Genomic DNA, 20,180 nt, shown 5'->3' on the forward strand with positions numbered 1-20,180 from the left:
CCCACCCACTTCTTGCCTAGGCCCACCCAAAATCTGCTGTCTGGCTAGGCCTCTGCACCCCTCCCTTCTCCCATCCGTAGAAACTGAAAAAATGAGGGCAGATAAAGACCATATGGTCCATCCATTTCATCTATTACCCTTCTTCTCCCTTACAGATCCTATGTACTTGTCCCAAGCTTTCTTGAATTCAGAAACCGTTTTGCACTCCACCCTTCCACCAGGAGGCTGTTCCACAAATGTACCGGCCGTTTCTGGAAGGGCTTGCTGCTGTGAAGCAGCTCACTTTGGGCCTGGGTCTATCACAAAAGAAACAGCTCCTCTCCCAGAAAAACTTGGGCCAGGAGGCAATGTCATCAGATTTGGTCAGAGTCAGCACCACACACCAATTTTTAAGGCGCCAGGAAATATACTTGGATGAAATTTGCTGTAATGACACTCAAAGACTTATTTTTCTACTATGTCCCCTAGAAACCAGAGGAGAATGGAATTACTCTAATTATGAGAAAGTGCTTAAAACTATCTTCTTTCATTGGGCCTGTTATGACAGATGTGAGTAATTTCTCCCCATTTTTCTTTCAGCCGGGGTGAGTCCTGCTGTTTATTTCAGCACTTGACTGCATGTTACTCTTTCCTGTTTTTACCTTAGGTGTCATTGTTATTATTTATTTTATTTTTGTTACATTAGTAACCCGTGCGTTCCCACTCATGGCAGGCTCAATGTGGCTTACATGGGGCTATGGAGGGTTAAGTGACTTGCCCAGTGCCTGAAGTGGGAATCAAACTCAGTTCCTCAGTTCCCCAGGACCAAAGTCCACCACCCTAACCACTAGGCCACTCCTCCACTCCTAGTATTCTCTGTACATCATGTTTAACTCTTCAGGGGTTGGTTGGGATTTTTAGTTGTTAAGTTTTATTTATTTGCTTTTGTAAACTGTCTTTTTTTTTTTAATGAAAAGATCAAATAGAAAAATAGGGATACCCCCCCCCCCCCCAAAAAAAAAATAAAACACTCCACAAAAAGAAATATTGAAAATGCAACAACAGGAGTAGTAAATACATGGCAAACATAGCACATATAATCAAAACATGTGAGACCCAGAGGCAACAGATGGTTACAAATATGGGCTATCGGACCTCTTATATCACATGCAATTCCAGATCTAAGCTCCTGCATATCATCATGTGCCTCATCGGTCTTACAACATTCAATTTTAACAAAAGGCAGAAAATAAAATAAAATACCTTAAACTTAAAACTTACACCCCTGGTTCCAACATCCTACTTTCATTCATCTCCATCCAGCCCTTTGGTGTGTGCTTAAGGAAGATTTCGTAGCTCAACATATAGTTATATGCTCTGAAACTCATTGCTGGAGAAAGTGGTAAAAGTAGTTAATGTAGCTGGATTTTTTAAAAAAAGGTTTAGATCAATTCCTGGAGGAAAAGCCCATAACCCATTATTTAAGGTAGATCTGGGGAAAGCCACTGCTTATTCTTGAGGTTAAACAACATTGACTCTTGCTACTTTTTGGGACTCTCAAGAGCAAAACATGGGAAATAGAAATACTTCCCAATGGTTATACTTCCCCTCTTTTTTGGTTTGATCACTTTTTGGGACTCTGCCAGGACTGGCCACTGATGAAAGCAGGTTACTGGGCTTAATGGATCCTTGGGCTGAGCCAGTAGGGCAACTCATATCATTGTCTCCCAACATGTAAAACAAGCCTTATAATCGCTAGGAAAGGATGCAGTCACACAGTCAAAAGAGGTATAAAGATGACCAGCATAAGCTCCTGGATCAACTTATCTCTCTAGAACCTAAATGTCTGATCCTGTTCACTGATCCCTTTCTTATCCCAAAACATGTCCAATTTACTTTTCAAGTCACTTAGGCCCAGATACATCAACCAAACGTAAAAAAATCAAAATCGTAAAAGTACTTAGCGAATTTTAAAAAACGAAGAATGCATTAAAAAAACAGCTCAGAAATGATCAGTGCGGTATTGACAAGTACAAGGTATCAATACGTCCGTAATCCCCGTCGGTAAAAGGCCCCTAAAGCATGCGCAGAGCAGCCAAGCGTTATGCTGGTTGCTCTGCGCATGCCACTGTCAAAACAAAAAACAAACAAACACATGGCTCCCAAAATAAAAACAAAACAAAAAAGGACCGGGAGGGGGCAAAGGCGCTCGTCAGGAGCGTCCTGTTTGAACGGCCTTGCCCCCCCCACCCCGTCCGAGGTCGCTGCTGCTCCCCGCATTATAAATTTAAAAAGCAAAACGAAGAAATCCTTACTTTAGAAGCCCCGGCCGGCCCCCCTCCATTCCTCTCTACTCTACTGTCAACCACACAGCTCCGCCTCCTGACTGACACCCTCCGCCCTGTGCCCCGCCTCCTCCGCGGGTCCTCGACGCCATTCCCCCCCTCCATCGGGCCCCCCTCCCTCTTACTGGGCCCGTGCAGCGCCTTCCACCTCTATGTGAAGGCGCTGCACGGGCAAGAAGATCAGCTGACCCCTCTGTCTTCCATTCTTCCTTCGCGTCTCTCTCCTTTTGGGCCCACCCCCGTCTGACGTAAGTAACCAACAGTCTCAACTGACAAAAACAGACTCATTCTCCCACCCTTTTGCCTCAAGAAATCTCTCTCTCTGAAAGCTGTGCAAAGTAGTGTGGCTGCTCCTCTAATCACTTCAACATGCTGAAATAAAGGCCAATAAACATTCATGACTAACTTTTGGGAACCAGCATGCCCTTCCCTCAGCAGAACAGAAAAATAACATTACTCGAACACATACGTGAAGCAAGGATTACACTATCAGCCGAAACCGTTCCCATGATCCCCAACTGTGTAAGCTTTGTCATGGAGCACACTAACTGATAACCACACGGGCCTCACTGCAGCACACACGACCTATTTATTTAATGCTCTATGGGTTCTCTTTTAGGTTCCCCCCACCCACAGCCACCAGTCAGGAGCAAGTGATAGTGGGACAGCAAAGCACACACTTCAGCTGAGTGCTCTCCACCTGTCACTGTCAAACCCCACTTCCCTAGCACATATAATGCTGGTTATTGTAGAAGCACCCACACAACAAATGGCAGCCTGTAAACATCTGGAGAGGCCCAGACGTTGAACTGCAATTTCAAAATAGGGGGGAGGGGGGATTTGATGTACTGCCCTTCTGTGGTCACAATCAAAACAGTCTGCAAATTATACACAGGTACTTAATTTTGTACCCAAGGCAATAGAGGGTTAAGTTACTTACCCAGAGTTACAAGGAACTGCAGTAGGAACTGAACCTGGTTTATCTGGCTCTCAGGCCACTGCACTAACCATTGGGTCACTTCTCCACTTTCAAAACTGGGGTCATTCAGACATGCATCTAAATGGCAAAGGGGTATGGGGAGAGAAAGTGGTCTGGGTGGAGCAGCAATAGGGAATGCACATTTCCATAGGGAAATCTGGATGCTGGAATTTATACCTGCTCTAAGGCACATCTAGCTGCCTACTGTGGTAGCAGATATAAAATCCCAACATTACTCAGCTCCTCCACCCCCCCCCTCCAAGTCCCCACCCCAATGCCAGCCTTCTGAACCCATCCCTCCAACATAATCAAGCCCTCCATGACACCACCAAGTACCATCAAACTCCACCACATCAACAAGTACTCCCCGATATCATCAAGAAATCCCCCCCCCCCCCCGACATAATCAAGCCACCGTCAACTTTAAACACCGTTTATAGAACAGCTCTAAGACCTATTTTTTTCGGTGTCAATCTTTTTAGGAGCTAATATAGAATTCATGCCTGGTTTGTTTCTGAGGTGGCATCTCTTTTCATATTTTCTGCACTGAATAATATATCCTCCATTGTAGGAAGGACAGGACTAGGATGATCTCTTAAGTTGAATGTTTTTCCTACGTGGGTAACTGCGGGGTCCTGTGATAAGTATGGGCACAGTTTGCACCTTGGTATATGTTACGAACTTGTACCATTCTCTCCTTTTTGAGCTCTTGGTGGAAGTTTGCTTTTCACTATTTTTTTAAACTGCAGACTGAGTGGATGGCGCAGGGGCGCAGCCACGGGTGGGCCTAGGCCCACCCAGTTTGGGATCAGGCCCACCCAGCAGCGGAGCGGAGGGAGCAGGCAGTGCTGATACTGCATCTGCCTCCTTCTCTGCAGAGGAGACGCTTCCGGGTTAGAAGCAGGAGGTAGCGTGTTTGAATTGCTACCGCTGCTGTTGAGAGTGAGACAGAGGGAGGAGGTAGATCGTGCGATCGTGGCGGCGGTAGGCAGCGTCTGGGAAGCGCTGCCATCAGAGAGAGGGCGGGCAGGTGGAATGGAAGAATGCATGGGGGTGAAGGAGAATCGCTGGACATGGATGGGAGCGGGAGGGGAGAGTCACTGGGGATGGATGGATGGAGGTAGGGGTCAGGGGAGAGAGGAGAATTGCTGGGGATGGATGGATGGAGGTGGGGGCAGGGGAGAGAGGAGAATTGCTGGGGATGGATGGATGGAGGTGGGGGCAGGGGAGAGAGGAGAATTGCTGGGGATAGATGGATGGAGGTGGGGGGCAGAGGAGAGAGGAGAATTGCTGGGGATGGATGGATGGAGGTGGGGGGCAGAGGAGAGAGGAGAATTGCTGGGGATGGATGGATGGAGGTGGGGGCAGGGGAGAGAGGAGAATTGCTGGGAATGGATGGATGGAGGGGACAGGGGCAAGAGAATTGCTGGGTATGGATGGATAGCGGGGGGCAGGGGAGAGAAGAGAATTGCTGGGTATGGATGGATAGAGGGGAGAGGAGAGTTGCGGGACATAGGTGGATGGAGGGGAGGGCAGGGGGCAGAGGAGGGTTGCTGGACGGAAGGGCAGGAGAGAGGAGGCTGCTGGATATGGATGGAGGAGAGGGAAGGGAGAGAGAAGAAATGCTGGACATGGATGGAGGGGAGGGAAGAGTAAGGAAGGAGATGAGATGAGGGAAAAGGAAGAGAGGAGAAAATTGCACATGGATGAAGAAAATAGGCAGAAGCTGGATCCACTGGACAGTCAAGTCTGCGGAGGACCCAGAGCAAGAAATGAAGAAGAAAGGCGGAAAGTAAAGAAATAAATGGAAAGGAAGCCCTGGAAACGGAGTAAAGAGGACAGATAGCAGCAGAATCAGATACTGGGCCAGTATGATCAGAAAAACAAAGTCACCAGACAGCAAAGGTAGAAAAAAATCATTTTATTTTCATTATAATGATTGGAACATGTCCACTTTGAGAATCAGGTGCTCAACATTAAAAGTTTATATTTATTTACTTATTTATGGCATTTTATCCCACATTAAACATGAATTAGATTGGAACCTGGGATCATTTAATGTTTTTTTTCCTGGAGACAGTAATGCATTGCCTCCCCCACCCCCCAGGCTCTCTCCCCAGCTATAGCCAGCTCTGCAATTTTGAGGGGAGGTGCACGGGGGGGGGCGCAGAGGTGGACCGGGGAGAGAGCCTGTTAAACATTTACCAGCAAACTACTGTCTAGTGCCCACCCATCCAACCTGTTGGCCCACCCAAAAATTGACTTCTGGCTACGCCACTGGGATGGCGGAAGGCAGCTCCAACAACCACACTCATCCAGTAGAAAAATGTGATCACTTTTACTGGACAGACATAAGAATTAAGCAAACATGATCTTGCAACTGAGCTTCCTGGAACCATTTTTCTGATTTGCTGCAGGCTGCAATACCTTAACCGGATGAAAATGAAGATGAAATCTTTTTCCCCTCATAGTTTTGTATCTGCCTTGGAAACAACTGTATAGTGATCTAACTCGCCCTCCCAAGGCCAAAGCTTGGTTTGTTCTCCTCAAACCAGCTGAAAACACTGCGTCTAGTGAAAAGAAAAAAAAGCAGTACCAGTAATGTGGAATTACTGAGCATGTGTGCCTTGTCTTTCCCAGATTTTACATCCAGAAAAAACCCTAAGGTGAGATGCCAAGTATTTCCTGGCAGGGTCTTGAAATGGTTACAAAATTACACAATTTCAACAGATGTGAAACAGCAAATCCATTCAGTCTGCTCTTCCATGCTCTGGGGGAGAAGAGAGTTGGTGGGGGTGGGACAGGGAAGACTTTTTTAACTCTGACTATTGGGAAATGGTTCTGCTAGTTAGCTACCTCTTTGAGTTGGAGCATTGTGAATTGTCACGTCCCTCTCATCCCATCCTCCTGTACATTCAAAGCAAGAACAGAGCTTATATAGCTGGAGAGAGGCAACAGCAGCACCCCAATACACACAAAATTGACCATTCCACCTAGTCGACTTTCTAGATACACCACATTCTACGGATATGCATGGGGGATCATTAGCGTGTCCTTACCTTGGGTGCTCAGCCCCCCAAAATGCCCCCAAAACCCACTCCCCACAACTCTACCCCACTACCATAGCCATAAGGGATGAAGGGGGGCACCTACATGTGGGTACAGTGGGTTTTGGGGAGTTTTGGAGGGCTCTACATTTACCACCACAAGTGTAACATGTAGCGGGGGGGGGGGGGGGGGGGGATGTGCCTGGGTCCACCTGCCTGAAGTGCACTGCACCCACTAAATACTGCTGCAGGGACCTGCATACTGCTGTCAGGGAGCTGGGTATGACATTTGAGGCTGGCATAGAGGCTGGCAAATTTTTTTTATTTTTTTTTGGGTGGAAAGGGGTTGGTGACCACTGGGGGAGTAAGGGGAGGTGATCCCCAATTCCCTCCAGTGGTCATCTGGTCAATTGGGGCACTTTTTTGACACTTGGTCCTAAAAATAAATGGACCAAATGAAGCCGGCGAAATGCTTGTCAGAGCCGGCCATCTTTTTTCCATTATCGAGCGAAGCCGGCCATCTCGTAACCACGCCCTGTCCCGCCTTCGCTACCCTATCGAAATGCCTCCTTGAAGTTTGGCTGGCTCCGCGACGGAACGCAGTTGGCGCTGGTCAAAATCGGCTTTCGATTATACCGATTTGGCCGGGTTCAGGAAATGGCCGGCCATCTCCCGATTTGTGTCGGAAGATGGCCGGCGATCTCTTTCGAAAATAAGCTGGATAGTGTACAAACCCTTTTCCCATAGTTTTAAACTGAAATTTTCTCTAGAAATAGGCATTTTTCCCATAGTTTTAAACTGAAACCTTTTCTAGAGGTAGAAACTAAACAGGCAAAAGCTCTTGTTCTAGAAGGCAGTTATTTTCTGTTCCTTGGCTGCTGGAGAGGTAGCTCATCCAGCGACCTCAATTAAGTGTTAATTAAGGTGTGGGGAAGTAGAATACTTGCATAGGTTGCTGAGTCAGCTTCACAGAGCCTGTTTAAAAAAGGCCCCTTAGATTCAAAACTATATAAAGAGGAAAGGTCCCACTGAACTTTCTTTCTGAGAAGTTCCGAGAGGACATTTCTCTGGTAAGTGACCGCTATTTTGCTTTGTGCTTTGGGAACTTAAAGATTGGGGTTTAAAGGAGGAATTGTAGGTTAGTGTTAGGCAAAATAAAAATATAAAAAGCAAATTTTATCAACTAATCTCCATAGGCTTTTCCACTTAGTTTTAAAAACTTTGTACCACAGCATTAACAGGTAGAATCTAGCAGACACTGCAGGATCTAGTTTAGTCTTCTCACCCCTTGGAGAACTCTTCATTTACAGTCAGTTATTGTAATTAGCGTAACAAGCAAGGAGTGCTCTTGCAGAATTTTAAATACATTTCATTACCATCTAAGAAGGAAACACTAACTAAATCATACAATATAATATATAAACTAAAAGACACTTTTATATTAGGCTAATATCCTTAATACTGTAGCAAGTTTTAAATTATTGAAAAACTCCAAAACACTAAGATGGAGTCAGCAGTCCAGCAGCGAGAGGGGTGCTATCCAGTCTTTTGCATTGAGTGTCACATGTATGATTATCTCCCAGTTGGCGAGATGTCATATGTGTGTGCCCGATGCAAAGAGCTCTTAGCTCTCAGGGAATGTGTCTGTTCTCTTGAGGCTAGAGTAGCAGACTTGGTGGAGCTGAGAGAGACGGAGAGGTACATAGAGGAAACTTACAAGGATGTTGTAGAGAAGTCCCACCTCCAGTCTGGTAGCCGCTGTGCTACCTTGGAGGAGGAAGATCTCCTAGAAGGAGAGCATCACCCTGGTGAAGTAGGAAGTACTCCTGTAACCAGGACCTGCCCACTGGGGATGTACTATCCTTTCGCACCGAGGATATGTCTCCAAATGCTGCCCAGGAGGGAAAGGTTAGGACAGCTGTTGTAGTTGGTGATTCGATCATTAGGCATATAGATAGCTGGGTGGCTGGTGGACGTGAGGATCACCTGGTGACTTGCCTGCCTGGTGCGAAGGTGGCGGACATCACGCGTCACCTAGATAGGATTTTAGATAGTGCTGGAGAGGAGCCGGCTGTCTTGGTACATGTGGGTAACAATGACATAGGAAAATGTGGGAGAGAGGTTCTGGAAACCAAATTTAGGCTCTTAGGTAGAAAGCTCAAATCCAGATTCTCTAGGGTAGCATTTTCTGAAATGCAACCCGTTCCACACGCAGGGCCCTAAAGACAGGCAGAGCTCCGGAGTCTCAATGCGTGGATGAGATGATGGTGCAGGGAGGAGAGTTTTAGATTTGTTAAGAACTGGGCAACATTCTGGGGAAGGGGGAGCCTATTCCAAAAGGATGGGCTCCACCTTAACCAGGGTGGGACCAGGCTGCTGGCATCGGCATTTAAAAAGGAGATAGAGCAGCTTTTAAACTAGAAACAGGGGGGAGGCTGACAGTCGCTCAAAAGCGCATGGTTCGGGATAAGGTATCTTTCAAAGATATCACCAAAACAGGGAAGATAGGGTATCCTGATAGTGAGGTTGCAAAAGACCCCGTAGAAGATCAGGTGTCCTTAAATAAAAATAAATATCATACAAAAGATTGCAAATTAATACTGTCAAGTACTAAGCATGATGTAAATAGGAACAACAAACATAGTTTGAAATGTCTATATGCAAATGCCAGGAGCCTAAGAAATAAGATGGGAGAGTTAGAATATATTGCACTAAATGAAAAATTAGATATACAAGGTACAAATTATATCGTAGTGATAGAGTGGATCGAATTGGTGGAGGGGTAGCATTGTATATTAACGAGAGCCTTGAACCAAATAGAATGAAAATTCTGCAGGAAACAAAACACTTCTTGGAATCACTGTGGATTGAAATTCCATGTGTAAAGGGGAAAAGGATAGTGATAGGAGTGTACTACCGTCCGCCTGGCCAGGATGAACAGATGGATGCAGAATTGTTAAAGGAAATTAGGGACACAAACAAACTGGGCAACACAATAATGGGTGATTTCAATTACCCCGATATTGACTGGGTAAATGCAACATCAGGGGACGCTAGGGAGGTAAAATTCCTTGATGAAATTAAGAGGAGCGACTGTGAGGGTCAAAAATTTACATCAGGCGTGGATGCTGTTCAAAAACACCATCCTGGAAGCCCAGGCCAAATATATTCCACGTATTAAAAAAAGGAGGACGGAAGACCAAACGGCAGCCGGCGTGGTTAAAAAGTGAGGTGAAGGACGCTATTAGAGCTAAAAGAAAATCCTTCCGAAAATGGAAGAAGGAACCGACTGAAAATAATAAGAAACAGCATAAGGAATGTCAAGTCAAATGCAAAGCACTGATAATGAAGGCTAAGAGGGACTACAAAAAAAAGATTGCGTTTGAGGCAAAAAACACAAAGTAAAAATTTTTTTAGGTATATTAAAAGCAGGAAGCCAGCAAAATAAATCGGTTGGACCGCTAGATGACCAAGGAGTAAAAGGGGCGATCAGGGAAGACAAAGCCGTAGCAGAGAGATTAAATGAATTCTTTGCTTCGGTCTTCACCGAGGAAGATTTGGGTGGGATACTGGTGCCGGAAATGATATTCGAAGCTGACAAGTTGGAGAAATATTTTTAATTAATTCTCTGTAAACCTGGAGGATGTAATGGGGCAGATCTACAAACTGAAGAGTAGCAAATCTCCTGGACTGGATGGTATTCATCCCAGAGTACTGATAGAACTGAAAAATGAGCTTGCAGAGCTATTGTTATAAATATGTAATTTATCTTTAAAATCGAGCGTGGTACCGGAAGACTGGAGTGTGACCAATGTAACGCCAATTTTTTAAAAAGGTTCTAGAGGAGATCTGGGAAATTATAGACCGGTGAGTCTGATATCGGTGCCGGGCGAAATGGTAGAGACTATTATAAAGAACAAAATTACAGCGCATATTGAAAAGCATGGATTTAGTGAAGGGAAATCTTGTCTCACCAATCTATTACTTTCTTTGAAGGGGTGAACAAACATGTGGATAAAGGTGAGCCGGTTCATATTGTGTATCTGGATTTTCAGAAGGCATTTGACAAAGTACCTAATGAAAGACTCCAGAGGAAATTGGAGAGTCATGGGATAGGAGGTAGTGTTCTATTGTGGATTAAAAACTGGTTAAAAGATAGAAAACAGGGAGTAGGGTTAAATGGTCAGTATTCTCAATGGAGAAGGGTAGTTAGTGGGGTTCCCCTGAGGTCTGTGCTGGGACCACTGCTTTTTAACATTTATAAATGGCCTAGAAATGGGAGTAACTAGTGAGGTAATTAAATTTGCTGATGACACAAAGCTATTCAGAGTCAGTAAATCGTGGGAGGATTGTGAAAAATTACAAGAGGACCTTACGAGACTGGGAGTCTAAATGGCAGATGACGTTTAATGTGAGCAAGTGCAAAGTGATGCATGTGGGAAGGAGGAACCTGAATTATAGCAACATCATGCAAGGTTCCACGTTAGGAGTCACAGACCAACAAAGGGATCTAGGTGTCATCGTTGATGATGCGTTGAAACCTTCTGCTCAGTGTGCTGCTGCGGCTAAGAAAGCAAATAGAATGTTAGGTATTATTAGGAAAGGAATGGAAAACAAAAATGAGGATGTTATAATGCCTTTGTATCGCTCTATGGTGAGACCGCACTTCGAATATTGTGTTCAATTCTGGTTGCCGCATCTCAAAAAAGATATGGTGGAATTAGAAAAGGTGCAGAGAAGGGCAACAAAAATGATAAAGGGGATGGGACGACTTCCCTATGAGGGAAGGCTAAAGCGGCTAGGGCTCTTCAGCTTGGAGAAAAGGTGGCTGAGGGGAGATATGATAGAGGTCTATAAAATAATGAGTGGAGTTGAAAGGGTAGATGTGAAGCGTCTGTTTACGCTTTCCAAAAATACTAGGAGTAGGGGGCATGCGATGAAGCTACAATGTAGTAAATTTAAAACTAGTCGGAGAAAATATTTCTTCACTCAACGTGTAATTAAACTCTGGAATTCGTTGCCAGAGAATGTGGTAAAGGCAGTTAGCTTAGCGGAGTTTAAAAAAAGGTTTGGACAGCTTGCTAAAGGAAAAGTTCATAGACCATTATTAAATGGACTTGGGGAAAATCCACTATTTCTGGGATAAGCAGTATAAAATATTTTGTACTTTTTTGGGATCTTGCCATGTATTTGTGACCTGGATTGGCCACTGTTGGAAACAGGATGCTGGGCTTGATGGACCTTTGGTCTTTCCCAGTATGGCAATACTTATGTACTCATGGGGGGGGGGGGGGGGGGGGGGGGGGGGGTGATTGTAATGTTGGTTTTAACTTCCAGGTAATGTTACTTCATATGTGTGTTTACTGTACTTCTGGAGGTCTGTTTGGATGTTCCTTTGAAATTACTGTACTTCTGGAGGTCTGTTTGGATGTTCCTTTGAAATTGTTTAATACAATTTTTGGAATAAAATATAACTACATACTGTGGATACATATGGGCAGTGTCTTGCTTAGATTGATTCCTTTTTGAATAGGATTCAAAGGGTAATGTTAAATAGTACAGCTTCCCATGGCCTTTTACATGTTATGTAGAGTGGAGGAGTAACCTAATGGTTAAAGCAGCAGGCTGACAACCAGAGAAGAGGGAAACCAGCAGCACAGAGAAGAGTACTACAAAGATGGTATGAAGAGCCAAAGTTCAAAATAAACAGTTTTTGAGAGCCCCGACACAGCCAATATTTTGGCAAATGCTTTCAGCGAGGGGGGGTGGGGTGGTCAGCATGAAATCCCAGCACATGAGCTCTTCCTTTGGCAGTACACACAACTACAAAATGTAGGAATACAATAGATCACTTCTCACAAGGCAGATCCAGCTGTTGCTTGCACTGCCAAAGGAAGAGCTTTTGTGACGGGATTTCATTTTGACCCCTGATGCAGGCATTTGCCAAAACATGGGCCATGTTGGCTCTCCCAGCTCCTTTTGAACTTTGGCTCCGCTTCATGGTCCTGTCTGCAGCTCTGCACACTGTCTTTGTCCTCCTGACAACCAGAGAATCCCGGTTCAAATCCCACTGCTGCTCTTTGTCGTCTTGGGCAAATCACTTAACCCTCCATTGCTTTAGGTACAAATTTAAATTGTAAGCCTTCTGGGGACAGAAAAATACCTAGTTTATCTGACGGTAACTCATCTTGTGCTATTTGAAAAAGGTACGAGCTAAATCCGAATAAATTTTATCTTCTATTATGTTTATTCTTTCCAACCCAATGGGATGCTGGAAAGATATTATGCATAAGGTGTCAAAAATTAGAGTTGATCTGGAGGCAAAATAACTCTGAAAGCTTAATGGATGAAGACCAAATTTGGCATGGGGGATAAAGATGAAAAAAAAAAAAAACCAAATTTAAAAATGTGCCACACTGGATGAGGGATTCCACGGAAATTAAAACTCTAAAATCTGGATCAATATATTAAGGGAGAAACTGTTCCAGCTTCTGCTGCATACAAACTTTGATAATACAAACTTTGATATAATGGAATTGGAAAAGGTGCAGCGAAGGGCGACTAAAATGATAGCGGGGATGGGACGACTTCCCTATGAAGAAAGACTAAGGAGGCTAGGGCTTTTCAGCTTGGAGAAGAGACGGCTGAGGGGAGACATGATAGAGGTATATAAAATATTGAGTGGAGTGGAACAGGTGGCTGTGAAGCGTCTGTTCATGCTTTCCAAAAATACTAGGACTAGGGGGCATGCGATGAAACTACAGTGTAGTAAATTTAAAACAAATCGGAGAAAATGTTTCTTCACCCAACGCGTAATTAAACTCTGGAATTCGTTGCCGGAGAACGTGGTGAAGGCGGTTAGCTTGGCAAAGTTTAAAAGGGGGGTTAGACGGTTTCCTAAAGGACAAGTCCATAAACCGCTACTAAATGGACTTGGGAAAAATCCACAATTCCAGGAATAACATGTATAGAATGTTTGTATGTTTGGGAAGCTTGCCAGGTGCCCTTGGCCTGGATTGGCCGCTGTCGTGGACAGGATGCTGGGCTCGATGGACCCTTGGTCTTTTCCCAGTGTGGCATTACTTATGTACACTGAAAACACAGCAGTTAGGGAATTGCTCCTTTCAAATTACCTCTCATGTCTTTCTACTCTCCCCGAGATCTGCTGAACACATAGTGCTTTTGTGGCAGTCTTGCAAAAAGGTCAGACAATTCTTTTGGGAATCCTGGATCCCACAAGGGTGGCTGTTGTGTAATACTGAGATACCAAGTTAAATGAGGGAATATGTTTTACACCAAATAAACACACTGCAAGGATAGGCTTCATGATTTTCCTTTCTGCTTCCTATCTACTGCTTTATAATTGTACAGTGATATTATGCTAAGGACTTTTTGGCATAGCCAGGTGCTCCTTCCTACACTGCTCTAGGTAAAAAGGATTTCCCCCAGCTGTCAGATCTACAAGTTCAACCACCTGCAGAAGATCCCTCCTTATTCTTTATTCCCTAGCTGGAAAACACTTGCCTGATTTTGCTACATAAAAGCCCTGTGTTTTCAGCAGATTGCTGTCCTGGGAGCGACAGCACAATGTAGCTTCTGTACTACCCCAGCAGCACTGATCAGAGAATACAATTGGCAACTCTGAGGTCAAAAAATAACCTGCTCAAAAAGCATCCGTTCTCCACCCTATTCCTGGAATGCTCCTTGGATCTTTTGCAGGCCGTGTTAAACATTTTTAATGGCGCCAACATCAGGTATTTAATGTTGCTGTGTGTGTGCTTTCAAGATAGCACAAGGCAGCAACCCCCGGATTCTATATATGGCATCCAGATTTGTATGTGTGCCTAAGATGCACGTGCAAATTAACTGAATGAGTACTTATCAATAATTGGGCGCTAGCCAATTCTTGAAGTTAATTAGCACTCATTAAAATCTGTGCACGAAACTGGCTGTGCGCTATTCTATAAGGTAGGGTGCATCTTGAAAGGGGACATGACCATGGGCGTTCCAAAACGTTGCATGCACACTTATAGAATACAGCCTCAGCCTGCCTAACTTGAGTGCCAGCATTTATACCAGGTTTTAACAGGCGTAAGTCTGATGCCTAAAGTTACACACAGGAATTAGCGCTACATGCTAATCTATAAAGGAGCGCCATTTCTGGAATTCTCCCCTATATAGCCTTGGAGGCTCATCCTCATCAAGATAATTCTCATATTGGTCCATCACATGGCAAAGTATTCAATGGATCAGGTTGTATCTGCAAGCCTGAAAGCTACTGAAGCTGTATACATTCAGGTACAGATGATATTTTTCTGTCCCTGAAGGGCTCACAATCTGTTTATACCTGACGCAATGGAGGGTTAAGTCACTTGCCAACGATCACAAGGAGCAGCAGTGAGATTTGAACCAGGCTCTCCTAGTTCTCAGCCCACTGCTCTAACCATAAGGATATTCCTTTTCTTTGGGACCACACAGATCTTTATTATGGCACTAACATGCTAAGTACTACTACTACTACTCATCATTTCTATAGTGCTACTAGACATACACAGCGCTGTACACCTGAACATGAAGAGACCGTCCCTGCTCGACAGAGCTTATAATCTAATTTGGACAGACAAACAGGAGATAAGGGAAAGGGGACTTGATATACTGTCTTTGAGGTTTTTGCAACTACATTCAAAACAGTTTACATATATTCAGGTACTTATTTTGTACCAGGGGCAATGGAGGGTTAAGTGACTTGCTCAAAGTCACAAGGAGCTGCAGTGGAAATCGAACTCCGTTCCCCAGGATCAAAGTCCACTGCACTAACCACTAGGCTACTCCTCCACTCCACTCACAAGTGAAGATGATAAAATAAGGGTTCTGAACAATTGAATAAGGGTTAGGAGTTAAAAGCAGCATCAAAAAGATGGGCTTTTAGCTTAGATTTGTAGACGGCCAGAGATGGAGCTTGACGTACCGGCTCAGGAATTCTATTAATAGAGCCAGATGTGTACCTGCTTTTGACACAGCTAGAATATTTTGTTTTGTTTCAGGAAGATGGGGACAGAAATGGCACTTGCTGTAAGAGTGTGAAAACTCCAATAGAAAATGTGGTGAAAACCTGAGTTCTTTAAGAAATCCCATGATAAACAGCTGAAGAAAATCAAAATGCATTGGTCTGCAAGACAGAAGAGAGGAGCAATATGGTAGAATAAATCACATTTCTGGCACATGCCAGAGTACAAAACGGCAGTTTTACTCATGAAGAAGCTAAATCAGAAAAAGTCATTAAAAGTTGGAAGGATGGAGGCTCAGAAAAAAAAAATATATGACTCCTGCGCTACTGAGAGGGTGAGCCATTCCTAATATCCTAAGGATAGATAGCAATAAGAATAAGGCGTGGTAAAGAATGGAGACTGAGTAAGCTCTGCTACACAACATGGCCCACTGTCAGCAAATTTACTGACAATTACATAAAACCCATCACACATGACAAGGCCTGTGTCTTCAAAGCAGAGGGTTCAGGCTCCAAGAAGGCCACTATTCAGGAGCTTGGGACTATGTTTCAGCTCATAAAGGGACTCAAAGTCCAGCTGTGTCTCAAATGACCAACAATAAGCCATGTCTGTATACGGTTACCAGTGGCCCCACCAACTCTGGGTGCAGAAGACCTAAGTTAGCAGTCAAGCCTTATGCATGACAGTGTTGAGCCACTGAGCAGCACATGAATAGTTTTTGTTCTTCCATCTTTGTTTTTACTATGAATGTTTAATTTGCGAGCCACTGCCATCAAAGGAGCTCGCTGGAATGATTATATAAATTAATAAACATAGATAAAAATATGGTAATCCATTAGCAGAAATTTTTTTTTCATGAGTTGGCTGCCCTGGTTTTCAGGCAGTGGCACAACAGGCAGGGGACAACTGAGGTTGGGGTCGACCCCCCCCCCCCCCCCAAAAGGTCCTTATCTAGCAACTACTCCTATGTCTGGGAGTATCCAAGTTTTTCAAGTGGGCCACATGATAAGAAATCTGAGTGGGCAAGTTGCATGAATATTTTAGCCTCTTATAGCAGGATTTAAACTCCATGGGCAATAAAATGCACCACATTTTAGGCAGCAAACAGCTGTACTCCGAGTGTGAATTCTAGAACGGCATCTGGGTGCCCAGATGCCATTACAGAATACCAGTATAAGTCGGCATTTACGCAAGCCCACTTGTGTCATGACAATAGCAGGCATAAATGTACGTGCCTATATTAGCACTTCAGCATGTAAATGCAAGTATTTGATAAACTGTGTGCGTAAATGTTTAACATGCCCATGTTCTTCCCCTTGCGCATGTCTCCTCACTGTTACATGCTCTGGGAGTAATTCAGTACAAGTCATCTAAAACGTTAGTGCTCAACCTCCCTGCACCTAAGTGCAAATTCTATACCAGCAATTACATGGAGTTTTTAAATCCTGCTATAAGAGGTTAAAATATTTTTTCACGGAGCGAGTGGTGGATGCTTGGAATGCCCTCCCGCGGGAGGTGGTGGAGATGAAAACAGTAACGGAATTAAAAAATGTGTGGCATAAACATAAAGGAATCCTGTTCAGAAGGAATGGATCCTCAGAATCTTAGCCGCGATTGGGTGGCAGAGCTGGTGATGGGAGGCGGGGCTGGTGGTTGGGAGGTGGGGGTAGTGCTAGGCAGACTTCTACGGTCTGTGCCCTGGAAATGACAAGATACAAATCAAGGTAAGTTATACACAGAAAGTAGCACATATGAATTTATCTTGTTGGGCAGACTAGATGAACCGTGCAGGTCTTTTCTGCCATCATCTACCATGTTACTATGTTACATACATAATGGAGTGGCCTAGTGGTTAGAGCACTGGTCTTGTAATCCAGAGGTGGCCGGTTCTAATCCCACTGCTGCTCCTTGTGATCTTGGCCAAGTCACAACCCTTCCGGTACAAACTTAGATTGTGAGCCCTCCTGGGACAGAGAAATATCCAATGTACCTGAATGTAACTCACCTGGAGCTACTACTGAAAAAGGTGTGAACAAAATCTAGATAAATAATAAATAAATAATTGCTATTATAGAAATACTAACTCAAGTCACTATTTATGCACCAACATTTAGGTGCGGCTGCTTACACCACATCAATGGCTGGTGTAAATGTTTGAACTAAACACTGCAGCTGCATCTGTCTGTATTCTATAACCTTAGCGCATAAGTGCTGGACCCACCCCTAAAATGCCCATGCCCCTACCACATCCACACCACCTTGCAGTTGCCTGTAACTGTCAGTATTCTATAACCTTAGTGAGTAAGTGCTGGGCACACCCCTAAACCGCCCCTCCACACCCACAACCCCTTGCAGGTGTGTGCTAAGAAGTTCCGCACCAAGGTTACAGAATATGAAGTGCAGTTAAGTGCATAACTAAAAACTGGAATCACTTAGTACCAATTAACTAATAGCTGATATATTGGCAGTTGGTGCCAATTAGTGCCTAATTTATCAATTAAGTTAGACATGTAACTATAACCTTCAAAATTTTTGTGCAAGATTATAGAAGGGGTATGCAACTTGCAGGCCCCATACTGTAGAATACTGCTGAGCACACATCTTGCCTGCATGTACGTAAACACTAATACCCTATAATTTTATTATGCAAATGGCACTTACATTTAGACTCAAGGCTATGGGGGAAAAGGTGTGTCTTCTGAAATTGTAACTTCATATCCAAAATCATGTGTGCTAGCTAATTAGTTGACACTTTTTCCAAGGTCATGCAGACCACATGCTGGAAACATCTGTCCTATGTTAGTACACAAACTTATTTGGAGCAAGCAGATCAGCTCACACTTCCCAAAGCCTCCTCTTACTTTACCAGAAGACATCCCCACAAATAACATAGATAATGCGAGATAAGCACAAATCCATTTCAATCTTCACAACTGCTGTCAGCAACTACAAATGAAGCCTAAATCAATCTTTACCATGACCACTAAGCCACACCACCTGACATTTCTGACCAAGCTGAGCTATAGACCCAAAACGTGAGGGCTAAACAAATCATGTTTTTGGTCCAGCAATTTTTCTCCTTTGTACTTCCAGCTTAGAGAATGGCACGGGAACAGGGTGGGGGGCAGGGACAAACTTTGCCCCCCCCCCCCCCCGTCATTCTCTATTCCAGCTTAATTACAGCCAGGGGTAGTAGGACCCTTCCTTTATTCATAACTACCTGGGATTACCCCCAATATCTTCTCCTACATGCCTTAGTAGTCTGATCACTGCAGTGACAATCGGCAAACAGAAATTATGTTCCAGGCTCCATCTAGAACCCTGCAACCACGACCCTAAATCCAGTTGCTAGGTGTTGATACTGTGTAATGATTATGTTTCCATCCTCTCCCACTTCCCCTCTTGGGTTGAGAACATTGCCTCTGCAGTAGTCCCTGCCAACAAGGTGCAGAAAACCAAAAAGTAAACCTCAATGCTAGATCCCCTTATGCATTGCGGTGTTGCTGAGCCACTGTGCTAACCCGTGAGCAGTTTCTTGGTACACACTCCTTTCAAATGCTACGACCAAGGACCTACAGATTGGGGGGGGGGGGGGGGGGGGGGGGGGGGACGGAAAGGGCAAGCAAGCTCGTCACCCTGACGACAACTAAACACCACCTAATTCCTGCGATCTCTGGCTGCTGCCCCTTCCTCTCTATTTTTCAGGCTCTCCACCGTCTCTTCTCCACTCCTAGGGTACCTCCCCCTGTTTCTTCCTTGGCGCTCCTGCCCCCCCCCCCCCCCATGAATCTCATTCTCTCTTGGTGTTTCTTCCTCCCGGTCCTCCATCCACCCTCTGCTCCCCGCTGTCTCTCGCTCACCGGACAGGCCTCCCATGGCCGCGGTCCAGGGCTGCCTGAATGCCACATTCCAGAAGAAAAAGGCGGAAAATCCGAAAAAAGTACCGACCGCTGCGTAGCCCATCCGGAGCCAGAGCCGCTTCCCCACCGCCATCGGGGCGGGAGCTGGGAGCCGGCGAGGCCACTTATCCCTGGATGCTCCGGCCAAGAAAACAAGGAAGGGGGGGGGAAAGCAGAGGCCGCAAATAACAATGAGAAACACCGCGCACGACGCCACGCCCCTCTCGGGAAGCCACGCCCCTCCCTGCCTTTTACGGGAAGGCCAGGCTGCATCCCTAACAATTTAGTCCCGCCCTCCCCAGGAAAGCTCCATCCAGTCCCACCCCCTACTTCATAAAGAAACCCAGAAAACCACGCCTTCCTCCATAACCAAGCCGCTCCCTCAAAGCGGACGCCTGCGTTAAACCACGCCCATAATGGTGAAAAAAAAAAGCACGGGAAAGCCCTTTTCTATCATGCATCCAGTCCCCGTACCCAAGGAGGTTAGGATGGGTGCCTTGATGGACAGGAGACAGCATGAGCCTCTCTGATAATGGGGGTCTTTTACAAAAGCTTACCTCGACTTATCTGCAGCAGGGCCCATTTTATTCCTATGGGCCCTGCTGCAGATAACTCAAGCTAAGCTTTAGTAAAAGACCTCCTATATGGGCTGAAGCCAGCAGGCGGAGCTTGCTGGCCCTAGGGGAGATTACCACTATTTTCCCTCACTCAACAATAGCAAAAGCTATTGAAAACAATAGCTAAAGATTATTATAAACTAGTAAAAAAAGGCCCGTTGCTGACACAAATGAAATGGGCGCTAGCAAGGTTTTCCTCTGAGTGTGTATGTTTGAGAGAGTGTATGTGAGAGTGACTGTGTGTGAGAAAGAGAGTGAATGTGCGAGTGTGTGTGTGTGTGAGAGAGAGAGTGAGTCTGGGTGCGA

At 44.9% G+C, this 20,180-nt stretch overlaps 1 protein-coding gene across 1 annotated transcript in view; it reads right to left on the reverse strand.

Annotated features, from left to right (window-relative positions):
* The window catches only part of SLC48A1 (solute carrier family 48 member 1), a 37,036-nt gene extending 17,577 nt beyond the window's left edge, over positions 1-19,459 (reverse strand). The window contains exon 1 of the mRNA XM_030198303.1: positions 19,219-19,459. Coding sequence (XP_030054163.1) covers positions 19,219-19,351 — 133 coding nt within the window. The 5' untranslated portion in view covers positions 19,352-19,459. The remainder of the gene's footprint in view (positions 1-19,218) is intronic.
* Between the last annotated feature and the right edge of the window lie 721 nt (positions 19,460-20,180).

The sequence above is a fragment of the Microcaecilia unicolor genome, chromosome 3, assembly GCF_901765095.1.
Source record: "Microcaecilia unicolor chromosome 3, aMicUni1.1, whole genome shotgun sequence".
In the NCBI taxonomy this organism is placed as follows: Eukaryota; Metazoa; Chordata; class Amphibia; order Gymnophiona; family Siphonopidae; genus Microcaecilia; species Microcaecilia unicolor.